Source organism: Podarcis melisellensis (assembly GCF_964234715.1).
Source record: "Podarcis melisellensis genome assembly, chromosome: 11".
Taxonomy (NCBI): Eukaryota; Metazoa; Chordata; class Lepidosauria; order Squamata; family Lacertidae; genus Podarcis; species Podarcis melisellensis.
Window position 1 is genome coordinate 33,738,636 of NC_138543.1, and position 19,648 is coordinate 33,758,283.

At 43.2% G+C, this 19,648-nt stretch overlaps 2 protein-coding genes across 2 annotated transcripts; both read left to right on the forward strand.

Annotated features, from left to right (window-relative positions):
- Positions 1–251: 251 nt before the first annotated feature.
- On the forward strand, positions 252–10,652 carry TMEM171 (transmembrane protein 171). The gene is made up of 4 exons (XM_081930260.1): positions 252–380; positions 6,778–7,492; positions 8,202–8,343; positions 9,897–10,652. Coding segments are annotated over exons 2-4 (768 nt in total). The 5' UTR covers positions 252–380; positions 6,778–6,867; the 3' UTR covers positions 9,898–10,652.
- Positions 10,653–16,440: 5,788 nt separating this feature from the next.
- TMEM174 (transmembrane protein 174) lies at positions 16,441–18,472 on the forward strand. Its single transcript, XM_081929482.1, is given in 2 exon segments — positions 16,441–17,789; positions 17,792–18,472. Coding segments are annotated over 2 exon segments (600 nt in total). The 5' UTR covers positions 16,441–17,665; the 3' UTR covers positions 18,268–18,472.
- The last annotated feature ends 1,176 nt before the right edge of the window (positions 18,473–19,648 follow it).

The following is a 19,648-nucleotide window of genomic DNA, read 5'->3' on the forward strand; positions in this document are numbered from 1 at the left end:
CCCCCATTCCTGCTCTCCCAGCCCTCAGGCACTTTCCCTGCCCAGTCGCCGCCCTCCGCTTGGCGGACGCAGGCGCGCCTCCCCGCCCGCTGCTGAGGGGGCTTCTTCTCCACCCCAGAGGGCGCGCTTGCCTCGCACAGGACGGCGCGCTGGCCGGGTAAAGAATCCTCTCTTTCCCTTCAGAAGCGGAGACCGAAGGGAAAGAGGGAAAAAATCACCGCGCGGCTCCCGCTCAAGGTCACTCCGGGAGGCCCCAACCCAGCGACGTCAACCCCCGACGCCGAAGGGAGGCGGCCCGGCGGTCGGCCAGCGGCGCAGCGCCTCACTCCGCGCGCCCCAGCGAAGAGAAAGCGGCGCTCCTCGAGCCGCTCTGCTTGGAGGTATTCGCCGCGCTTCTTGTGCCGCCAGCAACCTCTCTCGGGTCAAGAGGCGGAGGGGGGGGGAGAGAGGCGAAGGGGGGGGGGAGCCTATCCTGGCAGGAATGGCGGCTGGGGCCGAGGTGCAGGAGGCGAAAGAGAGGCTCCCTTTCCCCCAGAGCGCCAATGAGAGGCTGGAGCTTTGCCGCCTCGGGGGAGGAAAACAACAGCCCGCCCGCCTTCCTCCGGGTGCATTAGGCGAGGGCCGACGCTTTCCCCATCCTCAGGGCATTGCAGCTTTTCTCTCTCCCCCCTCACAGCTTCCTGTCATGCTACCGCACTCCTCTGGGTGGCGTTTAAGGTGGTGGTGGTGGGGGGTTGGTACGTGCCGACCATCACGGGGGTGGACATGGCGTGCGTAAAAGCGCTTGTGTGTCTCGGGCTGGGCGCTTGCCCGCCAGGTGTGTCCTTGGGAAAAGGCCGCGCTTTTGACTCGTTTCATTTCTCAGGCCTGGGTTGCAGGGTGTCCTCGTTGGGTGCAAGGGGTCCCCGATCTTCACGCGGAGGAATGGGCGCTCTTGCCCCATGTAGTGTGGTCGCAGCTTCGTGGTAGAGCATCTGCTGGTCTGGGAAAGTCATGCCCTGTCTCAAACCGTAGAGAGCAGCTGCCGGTCAGTCAGTAGCGATGGACCAGTGCTCTGCCTCTGTATCAGGCAACTTCCTATGCCCCCATGCTGTCTCCTTTTTACAGGTCATGCTCTCTGCCCTTACCTTTAATGCTGAACCAACAACACCCAGGAGCAACCATGTCTGTGTGTACAGGTTGCCGGTGCCAGATCGGATTAGTATATTCCCTTCCTTACCTGCTAACTGTAGTTGGATGACACAACATTTATTGTCTTACTAGCAAACTGATTTCCCTCCTTTCACAAACACTGCACACAGTGAGTTTTGGCATTCTTAATGTTTTGTTATGGGGAAAGGGGATGCATGCAAACTGTGTAAAAAAGTTTAGAGATCTAAATGGGGAAATATGCATACTTGCAGAAAAGAATGTTTCAAAGTCATTGCTGAACTCATTCTTCAGTAGGGGCATGTCAACAGATCCTTTAGGGGTGTTTTCTCCTGTTGACTCAGCATTAAAAAAAAGAATAATATTTCATTTATCTCCTGCCTTTCCTCCAAGGAGACCCACTTCTGCATTTTATTTGCACAACAACCTTGCAAGTTGGTTAGGCTGAGACTCAGTGACTGGCCGAAGGTCACAGCTGAGCAGATATTTGAACCAGGTCTCCCAAATGCAATTCAATACTTTAACAAATGTGCCTATTTGATTACAAAAAAATAGCTTCAGATTTAACTGCAGAAGTGCTTCCAGCCATATGTACCCTAATCTTTTCTTATAAGTTTCAAAGGTGCACTTGTGCATGGCTGCTTGCTAAGGCATACTTTTATATGCATCTCTGGCAGGCAACCAGTGACTCTCCTGATGTTATTGGACAGCAACTCCCATCATCCTTTGCCCTTGGCTGTGCTCGCTGGGGCAGAAGGGAGTCAAAGTCCAACAACAACTGGAAGGCTGAAGACTCTTCACCCCTTGTCTATGAGCTACGTGTTCCTCATGTGTTTATCTTTTCTTCAGTCATTATCAATAAACATCTATATTGAATGAAAAAAGTAACTTGTGCATCTGTCTGGCAGCAATCTATTAACATCCAGAGCTACTCTTGATTTTGAATAATTTCTAGCTTTTAATGCTATCAGCCTTTAGCATAGATAACTACATATATTGGAAGCCACGCAGTACATGTCATATGCCATCTCCTGCTTGTGTTGTAGTTAGAAGCCCATTATTCATTTCTTTGTCCTTATTTTGTGATGCAATGAGGACCTCACATCTCACTGTATTGTTAGGAACAGAGGAAGTTGCTGTGTGTTGAGTCAGACTACCTGTCCCTCTAGCTCAGTATTGTTTACTCTGACTAGTAGTGGCTCTCAAGGGTTTTAGGCAGGAGTCTTTCCTCCACTGTATTGGGAGATGCCAGGGGGTGAACCTGAGACTATCTGCATGCACAGCATGTGCTCTTCCACTGAACTATGATTCTTTCTCAACAGGGTGTTGTGTTTTGGTTTTGGTTTTGGTTTACAAAGGGGCAGCAACCCTAAAGCTTCAGCAAGTTTTAACAAACTAAAAACTCCACTTTATAAACACATACAAGATTATTATGAGTTATCCAGTTAAAGCTCCTAATTCAATAAAGTTTTAGTTTCCTTAGTTTTCAGTGGGAGTCTGCGGGTGGCAGGTATCTCGTATTCTAACCCAGATCCAGCTACACTTCGGTTGCTGTCCTGTACCCAATTACTTGAGAGCAAGCCTCTTACTTCTGAAATGTATGGGAGCAAAGCTCACTGTTAAGTGACGGTGAAATCCCTTGGAGTTCTGGTCAGTCATTACAGCTGTTGAGTTGGCTTTAAACAGGATTTAATCACAACACATTTTAGCTGATTCTGTGTTAGTGTCTGTTAAGTGTCAGGAATTTAATTCAGATAGATTAATTAATTAATTCAGAGGTTTCTACTGAATCCTGTTCATGTTTACTCCAAAGTCTCACGGAGTTATTCTTGAGTAAATACTGTACACATTGGGTTGGAGCCACAGTGTACATCATGATCTTTACTACTGTTTGACTTCATAATTCCCATGGCATATGACCTTAGGTTCACTAATACTTCGAATCCTAGTTTCCTCTCTCCTTTGCTGCAGTTCATGGGTAAATTTGGGTAGCACATAAATGCCAGATCTTCAAATTGTACAGTTGGCACATTCTACGATGAGACAATGTGGGGGTTGTGGGGATGGCAAGCTTTGATGACTTCATCAAAAACCAAATAGGCACTCTTAATGTGTTATGGTAGAACCTCCTTAGTTTTACAGATTAAAGTTAATTGAAAATGAAACTATATAAATTTTCTAGCATAGGCTCTAGATTTCCCAATGTGAAACCCACAACATAAAGTTCTTTGTGTTCATTCTTTTGTGGTATTGAAAGAATTAAAAAAATATGCCCAACTTCCCTTTTATATATATTTGTGTCTGCTAAATTACATTGCTACAAGATTGGTGAGGAAAGGACACTTTCTCTAAAACAGCAATAAAGACGTCCATATTTTTCTTTTATGTAGACTTTATATCATTTCAAATTATTTCCATTTGTCCTAGTCTTATGACTATAATGTTTTAGAAGGGAAATACGAAGCTTTGTTTATGGAAGGCTTTACTCTGCTTCCAGTTTGATGCTATAAATTTACCAAATGTAGAAAGAAATCACTTCTGGAAAAACCTCCATGCACAAGCACCCTATCTGTGAGTGGGGCGCATTTCGTTGCAGTGTCTTTAGGGACTTAAAGGCCATGCTGCCCTTTGGCACACCTGAGGATCTGCAGTGCCAAACTAAACTGCACAGGATGTGTATGTTGCTTTCTCTCTCTCTGCCCACTGCATTCTGCACACGGATAATCAGAGAGTTCAGGCACATTCCTGTATCCCATCCTGAACACAATTATTCTACATGTGTAAAACCTCTGCAAACCGCTTAGAGGTTCTATTTACAATTAAGTGGCATACGAATTCTCTTAAATACATAAAAGCTCATACTCCTCTAATTGTTCCATTCTTTTCAATATCCCCACAATAGAGACCAGGGATGCTGTTCCCTTGTGATGGAGTAAAAGAGTTGTCGTTGCGTTATGAAAATCTTACAGAGCCCCTTGCAAGGGGCAAGATGTAAATTCTTCACAGTGTATAGCTTTTAGGTGTTTTATGCATTATGGGCTTAAAAGACAGCTAAGTTGTTCTTTTTCCCATTTGGATTGCAGCTGGTTTGGAGAAAATACACATGATCAAAGCACAGCATTTCCTAAGAAATTACAGGAAAGATGTGCGTTAACATTGGCTGTACATTGCTTCCTAGGCTGCAGTGGGGATGCACTGGATACAGACCAAACAGGAATGTGTACACAGCATTATTTACCTTACCCTACAGCAATGTTCATTGCCTAATTTATCACTTTTCTTTTATCACCTAATTTATCACTTCAAGAAGCTTATATTAGCCTACAAGGGGCTTATTGGACAGTTTCTCATATGAACACTGGACAGATCCAGACCTGTTGAGCTGTAGCAAAGGCTTCATACACACCATACATGTAAAAAACATTAGTTCCCGCAGGGAATCCTGGAAACCGTAGGTTACCCCTTACAGAGCTGCAATTCCCAGCATTCTTAAACAAAGCATCATGTGACTTGTTAAGCTCCCCCCCCCCCCCCAATGTTGGTGTTCCTGGAAGGAGTCTTTTACTTGTATCCACACAGTGGACTGGGATATTTTGGCTAGTCTGTGCTGTTCCCCAATATGTCTCAGATAGGTAGAACCATTTGGTTTATAATTCAACATGTCTTGCATGATACCAGGGTGCTGTCATTTTCCTCCTTTATTGAGGGCAGGTGTCTAGAGGTAAGAGCAGGGTTGAAGTTGTTGCCTTATGAGCTGAAGCTGATCACATGGAATAAACCCTCTTATGCAATCCTGCTAGGATAAAGTGCTGGGGAAGATGGGGACCTGCTATTTCATCCCCTCTGGATCATGTATATCACATTGAGGAGTAAAGTCCTGGCCTGTTTTGTGCACGTGGGTTTGGGGCTAGGAAGCAAACTGCATTTTTCTTCATGGTCTCTCTGCAGTCCTTTATTTCCTTACAAGGAATCCTTGCAATCATAACTACATTTTTACAGGTGTGAAGGTTTGCAATTTAACTTGTGTTGTGACCAGCCACACAAATGAGTGTTTGCTTTCTGTTTTAATAGTTGCAAATGGACTTTGGACTTCTGTCCTTCTAAGTGCATACAAATCCTTGCCTCTTCCTACCTGCCTGCCATGGTCTTTATTTGTCTATCACATTTATATCCCAAGATGCTCAATGCATCTTACATGGAGTTGGCCCATTTTATCCCCCACAGCACCCCTGTGAGGTACACTAGTCTAAGAAGGATTGCATAAAGCCTCCCAGAGCTTGTTAGCTATTGATATCTGAACTCAGGTTTCCCTCAGTCAGAGTCAGCACTCCAGCCCTACCTTCCCCCAAGCTGCTTCCTTCCAGATGTTTAGGACTCCAACTCCAGCATGGCCAAAGACCAGTGGATGGGAGTTGTAGTCTAAAACATCTGGAGGGCACCAGATTTGAGGTAGGCTGCTGCTCTAGCCATGCACCACAGCTTGTTGATCTATCTACATTTCAGCCACCCTGAGAGTTTATTCAATTCTACTGAATTAAGTTTACAACATTTACTAGCTTCATTGAAACAAACCTCAAGTGCGGCAAGAGAGAGCCATGTGAATATCTGAGCAGGGGTACCTACAAAAGTGAGCAGCCCTGCCTCAGTGCTAGTGATAAACACTGATACATGTCCATCATTGCTTGCAGCCAACACGCTTTTCCAATCTGATCCCCTGAGAACCTACCTTTGGGGCTGGGAAAGGTTGTGAAGGCCTGGTAGGAGCTTGCTTGTTCTATTGTAAACAGTTGAGAGCCCTTCACTGCAAATTGCATACTGACTCAGGGACCTCCAAGTGAGAGATGCTGAGGAAGGACACATAGAGGGTTGAGAGACACTGTGTTGCTCAAGACACACACTTTTCTTTTTTTTTTACTTCCTTTGGGGCATTAGAAATGGAAAAGGTTCAAACTCTGGACATGAGCTCTCTTTCTCTGGTGAGTCATTGCCCCCTTGTTTATCTGTGTGAGGTGCCTTGTCTTTGCAGCCTATGCTTGAGGTTCCTGGTAGTTATTTGCATCTGTAAAAGATCTGAGAAGACTAGCCTTATTCATCATTTGTTGTTTGTGCAAGTGTCCTCCTTCACCACAGTTCCTAGTAGGGAACAATTCCCACTTGTTGTGTTCCAGACTCTCCAGCCATGGAGGCAGAAGGCTATGGCCCTATGCCACACATGTTGATGTATGTGAACTATATTCTGGTTTATGTACTCCTGGGGTTAATGCCACAGCTGGTTGCAGAGTTGGTCAGACTCTCCTGCCATCCATTGTATGTGGTGGGGAGGTGGTAACAAAGAGGGGGAAGGTGGGGCTCGTATCTTGAGGTTTACCCTGACTTCAGTGAAAGTATTTTCAGATTGAGCTGCCTCTTATTCTGATGTAACATGGCATTCTCATAGGCAAGACCACCCCCTGAGCAAGCAGAGGATTCAGCTAACTTCCTCTTCTCCCATGTCATATCCCCAACTCTGCCCGGGAGCAATCTGTTTCCCACCCAGCAGGTGTAAATAAGGGACAGATTCAATATGTGAATTATCTGTTGTTGCCCTTGGCTTAATAATCATAGTCCTCTTTTCGTTTTCGTTCTCAGGCCTACTGAAGTGGTAATGTCATTCTGATCTCCATAGAAGAAAACTTGTTATTCCTTGGTTTGAAGAGGGATTTTAAAATAATAATAATAATGTATCCAGTTCCTGGTTCCATGCATGAAGGAGATAATGGACATCCTAGGAAACTTATCTCTTTCCTTTTCGTTTTTGGCATTACGTTGTTATGTGCTGGATTTCTGCTTTCGATGTTTGTGTTGCAGACGTGCCCAAGTGGTGCCTTTGGTGACTGTAAAGGAGCCCTCAAAATCATTGGGCCTCTGCTTGCTGTTACTGGACTAGTTTGTATAATTCTGGCGCAATCGAGAGCTAAAGGCTACCTCAGAGAGGTGCAATTGCAAGATGACCAGGTGTACGGGTTTGTTTTTTGTCGAGGAAACTGCCAGTTTGCTCAGTTCCTTGTCTTTGGTTTTTTATTTTTAACTAGTGGGATGCTAATCAGCGTCCTTGGCATTTGGATTCCGGGCTGTAGCCCAGGTTGGCGCTACCAGCAGTTTAACCATAGCAATACTTCTAATGTTGAACTCCAGGATTGTGGATTTCATTCTGTTCAGACCATGGGACCTTTGATTGTGCTCATTGGATTGTGTTTCTTTGTGATAGCTCACATTAAAAAGAAACAAAACATAAATTTCGTCCAGGAGTCTTCTGTCAATGAAGAAGAACAGCTGGATCCTGAAGCATTTCAAGTTACAGTGGGTAAGTGAATGACACAGCCAAGAAGTCTTCGAAGTGGGCGGTCCCTAGATGTCAACAACAAGAGACACTTGCAAGGATGCCCCATTCCTCCCCAGCACTTGAGGGGTGGATTAGGAGGGGAGGGAAGAATTTTGGAACTGGAATGTGGGAATGGTAGAAGAAGATAAACTCCAGAATCTGACACTGAAAGTATAGTTGCAAGGACTGCTTTTAAAGTACAGTACACTCCTCAAAACAGTGGAGAAATTAATGAGAGAACTGGATTCTATTTTACAAAGTATAATAGCAATACTGCTTCACATTGTGTTGAGAGCCCTTGTCTCAATAGCCCCTACAACAGCATTTTAGACCTTCCAGTTTATGGTGTTACACCATTTGTGTGTCTAGACGAATGCAGATCTTGAAGCTTTAATCTCCAAGCATTTTCAAAATATTTTAAGTTGCCCTGTGATCCTTTGATGAAGGGCAGTGTGGAAATTTAATAAATAATAACAATATTCTGCATGCTAATAAAAGTGCAATTGTTTTCCAACAAAGTGTAGTAGGGAAAGACTGATAAGAGTTTAATCAAATGCTTTGAAGATGCCCTAATGCCTGGGAGTGATGATTCTTAATGAAATGCACATCACAAGTAGGGCTATCTTGTGTGTTGCTCCAAAGAGAACTGCAGATAAATTTGACCTTAAAGTGTTGGATTTTTCTTTTGTAGGTGATACTGTAATGGTATTCCCACCACCGCCACCACCTTATTTCGCTGACTGTCCACTGCAAACAATAACTCCTAGCGTGGTAACAAGTGATTTGCCTTTAAGTGAAAATCCTCCACCGTACCACAGCACTTTTATTAATTGGTAAGATCATTTTTTTAAAAAAATTGAGCATTTTGAGCATTTTGCACATGGGCTAATGCAGAGGTTGCCAAAGTGGGCACCAGTGGGCATATCAGTACCTCAGGTGGCACCCACACAAGGTCCCAGCAAAAATCTCTTCAGAAGTCAACAATACATGAGACACTGTTTGCTGCTCCTGCTCAGTTCCTGTTTGCTGCACTGCCAACACTGGGCAGGCTCTCTTAACAAGGCCCATATTTCACTGGATGCCAGGATTGGACATCCACCCTTACTTCACTGGATGCCAGGATTGGACACCCACCCTTACTTCACTGGATGCCAGGATTGGACATCCACCCTTACTTTCATTCTGAATAGAAGGAAGGTGCAAAGAGGTTCTCACAGTGAGCAAGCACTGCATTGGCTTATGTAGGTATTTTCCCCCTCTTGGGGTTGGAGGAATTCCTACTCCATTTTGAGGTCTTGGCTCTTTCTCTGGTCTTTTAAACGTGGCGGCCATTTTGAGTTGTGCCACACACCCCACAATGCCCACTAGTCAAAGAAGACTGGCACATCCATTACCAGAGAAGATGGGTAATGGATGTGCTTAAAACTGGACTTTACATGGAAGACCAACAATTGGCTCTCCAAATACCTTCTTCCTTTCTTTTTTGTTTAGATTAGAAAGCAGCCATGAGGGGTGGGGACGCAGGAGAGAAGGTTGGGTGGGTACATGGTGATGTTGCTTGGGTTTGCCTTTTCATGCTGGCAGGCCTATTCCGTTGTGTAAACCTTTTCAAGAGGAGCTAGTCATTTCTATGATTTTGTATTTTTTAATTATACTTTATGTTTTATTCACCTACATAGTTTGCTGTATACCACCTGATATTTTATATGAGGGGGCGGCCTATAAATATTTTAATCAATAAATAAGCAGATTCTTGGTTTTCCCAGCACCTGGGTGCCAGACCCTAGTGCTATGCTGCTGTGAGCTCCCTGGAAGAATATAAATCTTATAAACAAGTTAAACAAGTCACAGGCATTCCATCTGAACGTACACTTCACATTACATCATTTCCATCATTACATTTCAGAGCCTTTATCCTATCTTTTCTGAAACAACCAGAAATGAATCCAAGAAGCCTTTGCATCCCATGGCATGATTGGGGCCTCTTCTTACTTGACAAATAAGATCTTTCAAAGGTGCTGCTGTTGCGTACTGATTTGCATACACCATGGCATGGGAAGGGTGTGCCTGTGTCCTTTTTCATTGTAGTATAACACTGCGTGATTGGCTTCCTGTCAGAAGTTTGCACTTCTACATTGTCCATAGGCAAGGATATATATGAAGCAGTTCACCATGTGAAAAGTACTCCTTGGCCTCTACCAGTTAGAATTAAACTGGCTGTATCCATGCCAGATGTAATTTTACCACTTTGGTGAATAGAACATTCTCATCATTGCTTTTAGGCACCTTGGGTACTATATGTAGAAAGGCGGGGTATAAATTGAAATAACAAATATAGAGAGATTAAACATGCCAACATGTGTACCCTTTCATTATTTCTTTGCAGAGCACAGAATGCTGATGCATCAAACCTGGTTGCTTGAAGAGAGAATGAGCTACTGTATACAATGTCAGGACGTGATTCACCTTCTGAGAACTTAATCCACACTCTCTCATCCCTCTGAGCCATCTCAAAATTATAAGGGCAAACGAGCAGCTGTAAATAATGAATGTGTCTTTTCTTCCTTTCCTTACATCACCCAGATGATCCATTGGCATCCGCTTTGAACTAGCTGTAAGAAATACTCAAGAGGGAAGGTGTATAAAAGGGGAGAGAAAGAGGACTGTTAAATTACAGGGTGAAAATAGCCTGGAAGAGAGATGGAGGAGCTTTGAGCCAGCAAGGAGAGCAGCAAGCTCCACGGGCAAGAAAGTAGAAGGCCTGCCAAGCCAAGACTTCTGTTACTGGAAAACAAATCCAAGGCAATCTACAGAGAAATACTTGGGGCACGAAGGACCCAGCACCTTAACACCTCTTCATTTGGCACCATGTATGTAACTGGGATACCCAAAGCAATGTACGTCTCAAGTCAAGTCAGCTACCATCTGAACATAGTGCTGTGGCACAAATCAAGCAGAAGGAGGGGGAAATCTGGTGGCTTTGTCTTTCTGTTTCCTTTTTCTTTTTTTGGCTGTTGACAAACTCAAAAGTAAAGACACTGGAGACCTCAGAGCACAGTTGCGTGTGTGTTTGGGCTGACCCTCATGTTAACAAATTGTACATGTGAGATTTTCAGTTGATTAAACATTATGGCACAATGTACGTGGTGACTGTAGCACTTGAGTGGTGTGACCAATGGCAAGTTTTAGCCTATAGAAATAAGAGCCAAAACTGCAAGTTACGCGGGCTCCATGGCTGCTACTCTAGTAGTAGTAGTAGTTGTAATAATAATAATAATAATAATTTATTATTTGTACCCCACCCATCTGGCTGGGCCTCCCACTCTGGGCAGCCTCCAACAAAGATTAAAAATACATCAAAATGTCACACATTAAAAACTTCCCTGAACAGGGCTGCCTTCAGATGTTTTCTAAATGTCAGGTAGTAGTATATCTCTTTAACATCTGACGGGAGGGCATTCCACAGGGCAGGCACCACTACCGAGAAGGCCCTCTGCCTGGTTCCCTGTAGCTCTGTTTCTCGTAGTGAGGGAACCGCCAGAAGGCCCTCAGTACTGGACCTCAGCATCCGGGCAGAATGATGGGGGTGGAGACACTCCTTCAGGTATACTGGGCCGAGGCCGTTTAGGGCTTTAAAGGTCAACACCAACACTTTGAATTGTGCTCGGAAACGTACTGGGAGCCAATGTAGGTCTTTCAAGACCGGTGTTATGTGGTCTCGGTGGCTGCCCCCAGTCAGCAGTCTAGCTGCCGCATTTTGGATTAGTTGTAGTTTCCGGGTCACCTTCAAAGGTAGCCCCACACAGAGCGCATTGCAGTAGTCCAAGCGGGAGATAACTAGAGCATGCACCACTCTGGCGAGACAGTCCGCGGGCAGGTAGGGTCTCAGCCTGCATACCAGATGGAGCTGGTAGACAGCTGCCCTGGACACAGAATTAACCCGCACCTCCATGGACAGCTGTGAGTAGTACAATGTGTAGTTATAAAACCTTCGGTGTTTCCCCACTTGCACTCATTGGCTGCTGCATACAGCAGGCAGGGAATCTCTGGACATGATGGTATCACATGGTTCTTATTTAATTTTACTGGGGGAGTGTGTCATGGGAGGGGCTCAGTTCGGCTTTAGCTGCACTTCCCCTGTAATGCTTGTGGTACCTGCCCAACTGAGTTATTAAATAATAAATGATGGCGAGAGAATGAGAGAGAAATTCTTCGCCAACTCAAAATATTAGAACTCTGGGGAAACATGGAGTGGACATAGCTGAAGACAGAAAGTGCTTTTCCACACTGTGCATAATTAAGTTGTGGGCTTCGCTGTCACAAGATGTGGTCATGGCCACCTGTTTAGATGGATTTTTTTAAAGGGTTGGGCAAATGACAGAGCATAGGTCCTCTGCCTCCATGATCAGATACTCAATGACAACAGCAGAATTGGGGGGGGGGGTCACTATTGTATCCATACCCTGCCTGTGGGCATCCCAGAAATATTTGGCACACCAGTTTTGGAAACCGTATGCCTTGGTCTGCTCAAAGAGCTGCCCATTGGAGCAGCAGGATTGATACTATTTTACTGAATTTCTTCCCCACCCTTCACCATAAGGTCCCAGGGCAGGTTATGACAACGACAAAATACTAAAATCAGCTAAAACAACTGAAGAATAGGTGGGCCACACACAATTACATAACACTTGTTATAGCCTAGCTCTGGGACCTATCTGCCACTTAGTCCAGCAGCAGAAATTGGAACTGACTCGTGCTGTTCTTCCTCTTATGTACTTTAATTTGCATTGTCTAAGTGTCGAAGCTGCAACCGAAGAGTCAATTAAAAGGAGTTCTACAAATATTTTGCCTCTTAAAATGTTGAAACTGCACAGCTACCACTTGCTGAATTATTTGGGCCCAGAGTCTGAAATGTATTGAGACTGAAAGCAAAAGTCTTTTGCATTCCTACTAACAAATGCTTTGGTGTCTAATTCAGAGCATTCCCAGTCATTACATAAGTCATAATCCCCATGAACATCAGTTTTAGCTGGTGGTTAAGAGCACAACATCGGAGATGAAGAGAGTTAATGCTCTAACCCTTCAGCTGTGGTAATGACTGATTTCATGCGAATTGCTCTTAGTGTAAATCACAGTGCAGGGCTTATACCAACTGGACCCATTTATTTTTCACTAGGCCTCTTCTGTGAGTTTGACCTCTCTCACTGAAACCTGCTATTTGCTCATCTATAAACCAGGAATTACTAGAGAAGATTTAGCGTAAAGGACACCGCAGGTACCTTGAACTGGCAGGTTTGCAACAGGAAGGTTGAGCTCTAATGAATCCCAGGCAAACTTACTAGAGAGTAAAACACATTGAACATAATGGGGCTTACTTCTGAGTAAACACATGCTGCATTTATTGTGATATACTGAGTGTCTTGGGTTTGTTGGTTTGTTTTTGCATGATGTCATTGCAGGCCTTTAAAAAGATTTTTATCTTTCTTTAATGCTGGGGCACATTTTTGACATGTTTGCTATCATCGAAGAACTTCCACAGTACACAGATTTTTCATTTAATACACATATTTCTTATAAAACATAAAAAACCTTATTACAGTGATAATGTACTGTAATCTACAAAGCAAGTAATCAAAGCAGTCCAGCCTCTGCAGAAAATGCTAAACACTTTCTCAAAGTAGGAAGGCTTAACTGAAGTAGTAGTGCCCCGATTGTGAAATATTCATAATGCTACTTGCCAGGTTCCTAGTTTGCTATGAATTGTATGTTTCTACAAGCCTCCAATACGAAATAAACTTACTCATGACTGAGTGAGCACCAATAAAATCAATTTCAGTTAGAAGCATGGTAGAGTGCTTTTGCAGAGCTTTCATTAGATGACAATTCAAGTAGTTATGCAGAAAGACATTCTCCCAATTCTGTCATGAGTTAGGAGTTTAAATAAAGTTAAATAATTACAGTAACTACTCCAAAACGGAGAGGGAAATAAGATGAGCAGGCAAAAAAAAGGTCTTCCTTTGTCTCTAGCCAATGACTGAGAATGTTCCCCACAGGGCATTTGAGAGGCAGGCAAGGGAGTATTTTGAAAGATACTACAAGGGTTAGGAAGCTGGTGTTACTCTCTGAAGCCTGTACTAATGTAGTTAGGCATGTTGAACATAGAAACGCTGATGGCAGCATTCTGCCTAGAGATTTTACAAGGAGAGACACTATAAAGAGCAGCTACTTAGAAGGTGTGCTAATCTTAACCTTGCAGTGCCAGCCAGGGAACAGCAACTATAAAATGAAATCATAGAACTGAACTTCCTATTACAGTTCTGACCCAAAAGAGGAAATAATCCCTATGAGAAACAAATGTACCTCTTAGCAGTAATTGTAAAATGCAGCAATGAATAAACACCTTTTGGCACGCTTCATAAAGGGCTCGGCCACGCGGTCTGAGAAGACTCTTGCAAGGTCACCTTTGCATGCTGCAAGAGAAGAAATAGCCATTCAGAAAGATGTGGAAATCTGATAGGAATCCGGTTAGGGCAGATATAGCTTTTCACCTGCTACTGCCAGGGAAGTCTGCAGACGGCCCCTTCAAGCCTGAAGCCAACCCTGAATAAAAGGCTCTGAGTGGGTGCTGTAGTGTTGCCAATTGTGTTGTCTTCGTCTCTCCACCCTAGTTTGCCAAGACCAGTGTCTAGCCCTTGGATTCCATGCTAGACCTAGGTCTTGCAAAGATTCAGTGGCCTTGGCTGATGCAAGGAAAAGGGCAGGGAAATTATCTATGCTGCACTTTGCAGCCTCTAAATGTTTTCAACATTAGGGCACTTAAAACCACTTAAATCCTGTAGTCAGGGTGGTACTATAAGTTGAGTAGGTTTAAAATGTGAAACTTGGCATAGGTTCAGATAATCTATTTCTTTACTTTTTTTATATATATAAATATTTATTAGGTTTTTTAAAGAAGAAAATTACAATAATAATAAACAGTATTGCTTCGTTTTAACAAAGTTTCATATCGTCCTTGAGCTTCCTCACGCCTCCCACTCCCATTTACATCGTTAATAAATTTTTGTCAAGCAAATTATCATCTTATTTCCAAATTTTGTGACCGCTTAATTAATTACAATAAAATGGTTCTCCTACAAATTTGTTTCTCTTAATCTCTCTTATCATCAATTCCTGATCTATTTTAGTGATGGCCAATTATTTATAACCAAGCATCCTTCTTAACATTCCATTAAATCACAATATTTTTGTAAGTAAATCTTAAATTTCTTCCAATCTTCTTCCATCCTTTCTTCTCCCAGGTCTCGGATTCTGCCAGTCATCTCCGCCAATTGCATATAGTCCATCAGTTGCATCTGCCATTCTTCCAGTGTGGGTAGATCTTGAGTTTTCCAATTCTTAGCAAGTAATATCCTTGCTGCTGTTGTCGCATACATGAAAAATGTTCTATCTTTCTTTAACACCTTCTGGTCGACAATGCCCAGGAGGAAGGCCTCTGGTTTCTTGGTGAAGGTATACTTAAATACCTTTTTCAACTCATTATATATCATTTCCCAGAAGGCCTTCACCTTAGGGCAAGTCCACCAGAGGTGGTAGAATGTTCCTTCATTTTCCTTACATTTCCAGCATTTGTTATCTGACGAATGGTGTATTTTGGCAAGTTTAACTGGGGTCATGTACCATCTGTATATCATTTTCATTACATTTTCTTTCAAAGCATTACATGCAGTAAAATTCAGCCCAGTGGTCCACAACCTTTCCCAGTCCTCAAACATGATGTTATGCCCAATGTCCTGTGCCCATTTTATCATAGCCGACTTAACCATTTCGTCTTGTGTATTCCATTTCAACAGCAAGTTATACATTCTTGAAAGTACCTTAGTCTTAGGTTCTAACAGTTCTGTTTCCAACTTCGATTTCTCCACCTGGAATCCTAACTTTTTGTCACTTTTAAAGATTTCCTTAATCTGAGCGTAGTGTAACCAGTCTCGCACTTTATCCTTCATTTTCTCCATACTCTGCAATTTCCAATTATCTCCATCTTTTTCTAACAGTTCCCAATATTTTGGCCAGTAGGCTTCCATATTGGTTCCTTTTCGGGCCTTAGCTTCCAAAGGTGAAAGCCACCTTGGTGTTTTGTTTTCCAGTAAGTCTTTATATTTTGTCCAGACATTAAACACTGCTTTTCTGACAATATGGTTCTTAAAGGCCTTATTAATCTTAACTTTATCATACCACAAATATGCATGCCAACCAAAAGCATTGTTATAACCTTCCAGATCTAGCACATCGGTGTCCTCAAGAAGTAGCCAATCTTTTAGCCAGCAGAAAGCTGCGGCTTCATAATACAACCTTAAGTCTGGCAGGGCAAAGCCCCCTCTTTCCTTTACATCTGTTAATATCTTAAACTTGATTCTGGGCTTTTTGCCCTGCCAGACAAATTTCGAAATATCTCTCTGCCACCTCCGGAAACACTCTGTTTTGTCCACAATTTGCAATGTTTGAAACAAGAACAACATCTTTGGCAGCACATTCATCTTAATTGCAGCAATTCGGCCTAACAAAGAAAGCTTCAACTTTGCCCAGCTTTCCAAGTCTCTCTTGATTTCAGACCAACATTTTTCATAATTATCTTTAAATAGACTCAGATTTTTGGCTGTTATATTAACCCCTAGGTATTTTACCTTTTTCACCAGTGTTAATTCTGTTTCTCTCTGAAACCGTTCTGACTCTGTGTCTGTCATGTTTTTCCCTAACACCTTCGTTTTTTGTTTATTTAACTTAAATCCTGCAACCTGACCAAAATCATGTATCAGTTGTAATACTCTTTTCGTACTAGATTCTGGCTCCTGCAATGTCAAAACTAGGTCATCTGCGTATTTCTTTACTTTTTTTTAAAGCCCAAATCTGGATTGCCATGTCAAGCTTTTTGTTTTAAAATGTAAAGTGCAGGTGTTGGCAGAGCAGGAAGTGAGGTGCGCGTCTGCATTCCTGGCTTTGTTTGTTTTCCTTGTGGTTTCTGATCTTCCATATCTTTTTCTCTGGGAAGCTTCGGATTTCTTAGTTGTAATCTATGCTTACCTTGGGTTAAACTCTGTTGAGCACAGTTTGACTTTCTTCTGAACAGGTTACACTTGTGCTTATCTGGGAAGCTGGTGGGTATCTGGGGAGCAATACATACCAGTTATCACAGTGGTGGTTCTTGCCCATTGTCACTGGTAGGGCAGAAGGCAGAGAGCCCAACAGTAGGTGGCGCCAGAGCCAATGGCAGGCAGAGCCAACTAATTCTACTTCTGTCCTCTTCTTCCCTGCTAAGTTACACAAGGGTAGCTGAAGAGAAGGGCGAAGCTAATAGGCAGGACCATCTCCTAGACTGAGTGTAAGTATAAAGGCAGGCAGGTGCAGGCTGACTCAGGGCAAACTGCGGTTGGTGGGGCACTGCCCCTTTTTCCCTAATGGAAACGTCAGCTGGTGCAGAATGTGGTAACCGGATTGCTGATAGGGGGGCATCTGGCTGACAATATGTGAAACCATCTCCACTGGCTGCCCATCTACTACCCAGCCAGGTTCAAGGTCCTTGTCGTCATTTACAAAGCCCTGAACAACTTAAGGCCCAGGATACTCCAGGGACTGCCCGAACCCTTATATCCCAGCTCAATCACTGAGATCATCTGCAGGAACAATGTTGTTCATTCCCCAAATTGGCAAAGCTCCTTTGACAAGAAACTGAGCCTTTAGTGTCATTGGGTCAGTATTGTGGAATACTCTGCCAACACAGATTCAGCATGTGCTGTTTCTGAAAACCTTTCAACTCTGTCAGGCTTATGCAGGGGAAATAAGAGCACATCTTTCCACAAGAGCTAGCGGTTTCTGATCTTGACTTCTTAAATGTGTTTTTTGTTGTAAGGTTTTGTTGTGCAATTGTGAACTGCTCTGCTATAATTTATAAATAGTGGTGTGTATGTATACATATATTTATAAATAAGTAAACAGCTTCCATTACTATCCCCCGTGAGATGATTAAGTTCAGAGTCTAATGTTACCCAACTTGCACTATTGTGAACAGAGTTCTTGTATAACTAGTGCAAACTTTCTACTTGGTACGTCCTACCAAGGACATCCTCCTTCCTAGGCATTCCAGGACAGGTTTGCACAGCAATGGAATTGAGCACTGTTCAAGATGCCTTCCCCTGTGTGTTTTCCTTCACTCCTTGTCAGCCGAGCAGTTCTGAGCTCATGGTGTCTGATAACCACAAAGCTGGTGCCACACTCCTTTTTCTTTTTGGGGGCTAGTAGGAATTATATTGGGATGGGCAAAATATGAAAGGGTCACTCGCTTCGAATGGACTCTGTTGCTCGGGCCTATTGTGCTTTCAGTAGGCGTGATTTTTTTGCTGATTGCTGTATGCATGTTTAAAATGACTGCTTGCAAATCATGCAGCCCAAATGAAGGAAGAGCATCTGACACAGGCCAGACTCCTATTGGACAATCTGTTGTTTTCACTAGGATTAGCCAGGCTATAAACTTCCACGGTGCTACAGTGGTGCAGTACATCCCTCCTTATTCAGCCCAAGAAGGTATTGGCATGAATTTTCATCAAGTATTGAGTCATCCTGGAGTTCCTCCATTCTTCGGGCCACTAATTCCCACTTTGAGCCCTCCTTGTTACTATAATGTCAACCTCCTGGATAACTCTGCTTTTTCTGCAGATGAGAATTACTCTGCTTATCTTCCTGCAGACACGAGAATCGGAAGGTAAGTTACTATGTGCACACTGCATTTCAGTTGCAAGGTCTTTTACATGCACTGGTTAGTGGCGTTAATGAAGCATTGGCGTAGTCTTTGCTCAGACAGAATTTCAATTACTGACTTGAAATAAGAGCATTGCCTGAAGCAGCAGCCATAACTGGTTCACAGATATTGCCGTTCCAATTAATTAATCATGCGGCATTCATGGAGCATTTTAATCTATGTGTTTTTATTTTTCTCTACTAAGTACAATCCCCCCCTTTTTTAAATGTATCTGTTAACCTCCAATACAGAATTATTTTCATTTAGTCAAAGTAGCATTAGGAGTGGATTAATAGACTCTAGATTTCTACCCCAGAATCTATTTTTCATGCTAGAAACCTGTAATGGTATGGGGGAAAGGTGTTTCTGAGCATACTCAGAATATGCTTTCCTCAGCACTGGGCAAGTATATCCCCTCCCCTTCCTATGGTCTTGGAAATTAGTTTAGAAGAGCAGATCTGCACTGCATGCCCTTATAAGTTCCACAGCTGTTCTCACACTGGGACTTACCTGTCCCCAAAGAATGCATTGGTGTTTTGTGACTATCATTCTCTGCAGACGCAGGCTGTGCAACCTGCATTAAAGGGGGGGGGGAGTTTGGGTTTTTTTAAAAAATAAGATACCTGCTTTTGTTAGGCACCTAAATTTTTGCTTTTCAGTTTATAAAATTATTCCTTCCCCTTCACCACATTTCCAGGTCAAGTGACAAGTCTCCCAAGAACAGAAAGAGATGCTGAATGAAGACCTTTACAGTGACACATCTCCCCCACCATATGAGAAACTGTTTCCACAGTGGTCGTAAATATAATAAAAGGGCATCCCTGACACTTCTATGTAAGGAACAGAGACTGCTTCTTGAAAACATCCACATATACTTGAACAAATAGGAACCACAGAGACTGAGGATTGTCTACTGAGGTTTTGGCTTGGTGATAAGGTCTTGCTGAGAACAGGTGTTGCTCATTTACTGAGCACCTGAGACAAAGGCAAGTGAGCGTTCCTTCTAAATGTGAAACATTTTGCATTTGGCTCCATATTTTAAAACCACCTGGCTGGTCGGCCTGCTCACCTAGTTTTTCCTGGGCTGTTGATTTTCTTTATTCTCAGGAGTCAAAGAGTACGTGAGTGGTTACTCTTGGGTACTGAATTTTATTCTAGGTCACATGTAGAGCCTAACTTACATTAAGCACATTAAAGTTGCCTAGGATTCCTAAAAACTGTGGTTCAAAAGTATTGCTGTCACTTTGCAGCTGAGAGTACACAAGGCCACTGATGGGCTTGTGCAGAGGAACAAATAATATGAACTAGTGCTTCAGTCTGCCCGCAGTGACATACAGATGCCAGGCTTT

Bases quoted from the DNA above. Each gene is read 5' to 3' on its own strand.
- TMEM171 (XM_081930260.1), top strand. From the start codon at position 6,868: ATGTATCCAGTTCCTGGTTCCATGCATGAAGGAGATAATGGACATCCT. The intron at 7,493-8,201 runs GTAAGTGAATGA...TTTCTTTTGTAG, and splicing joins AGCATTTCAAGTTACAGTGG to GTGATACTGTAATGGTATTC.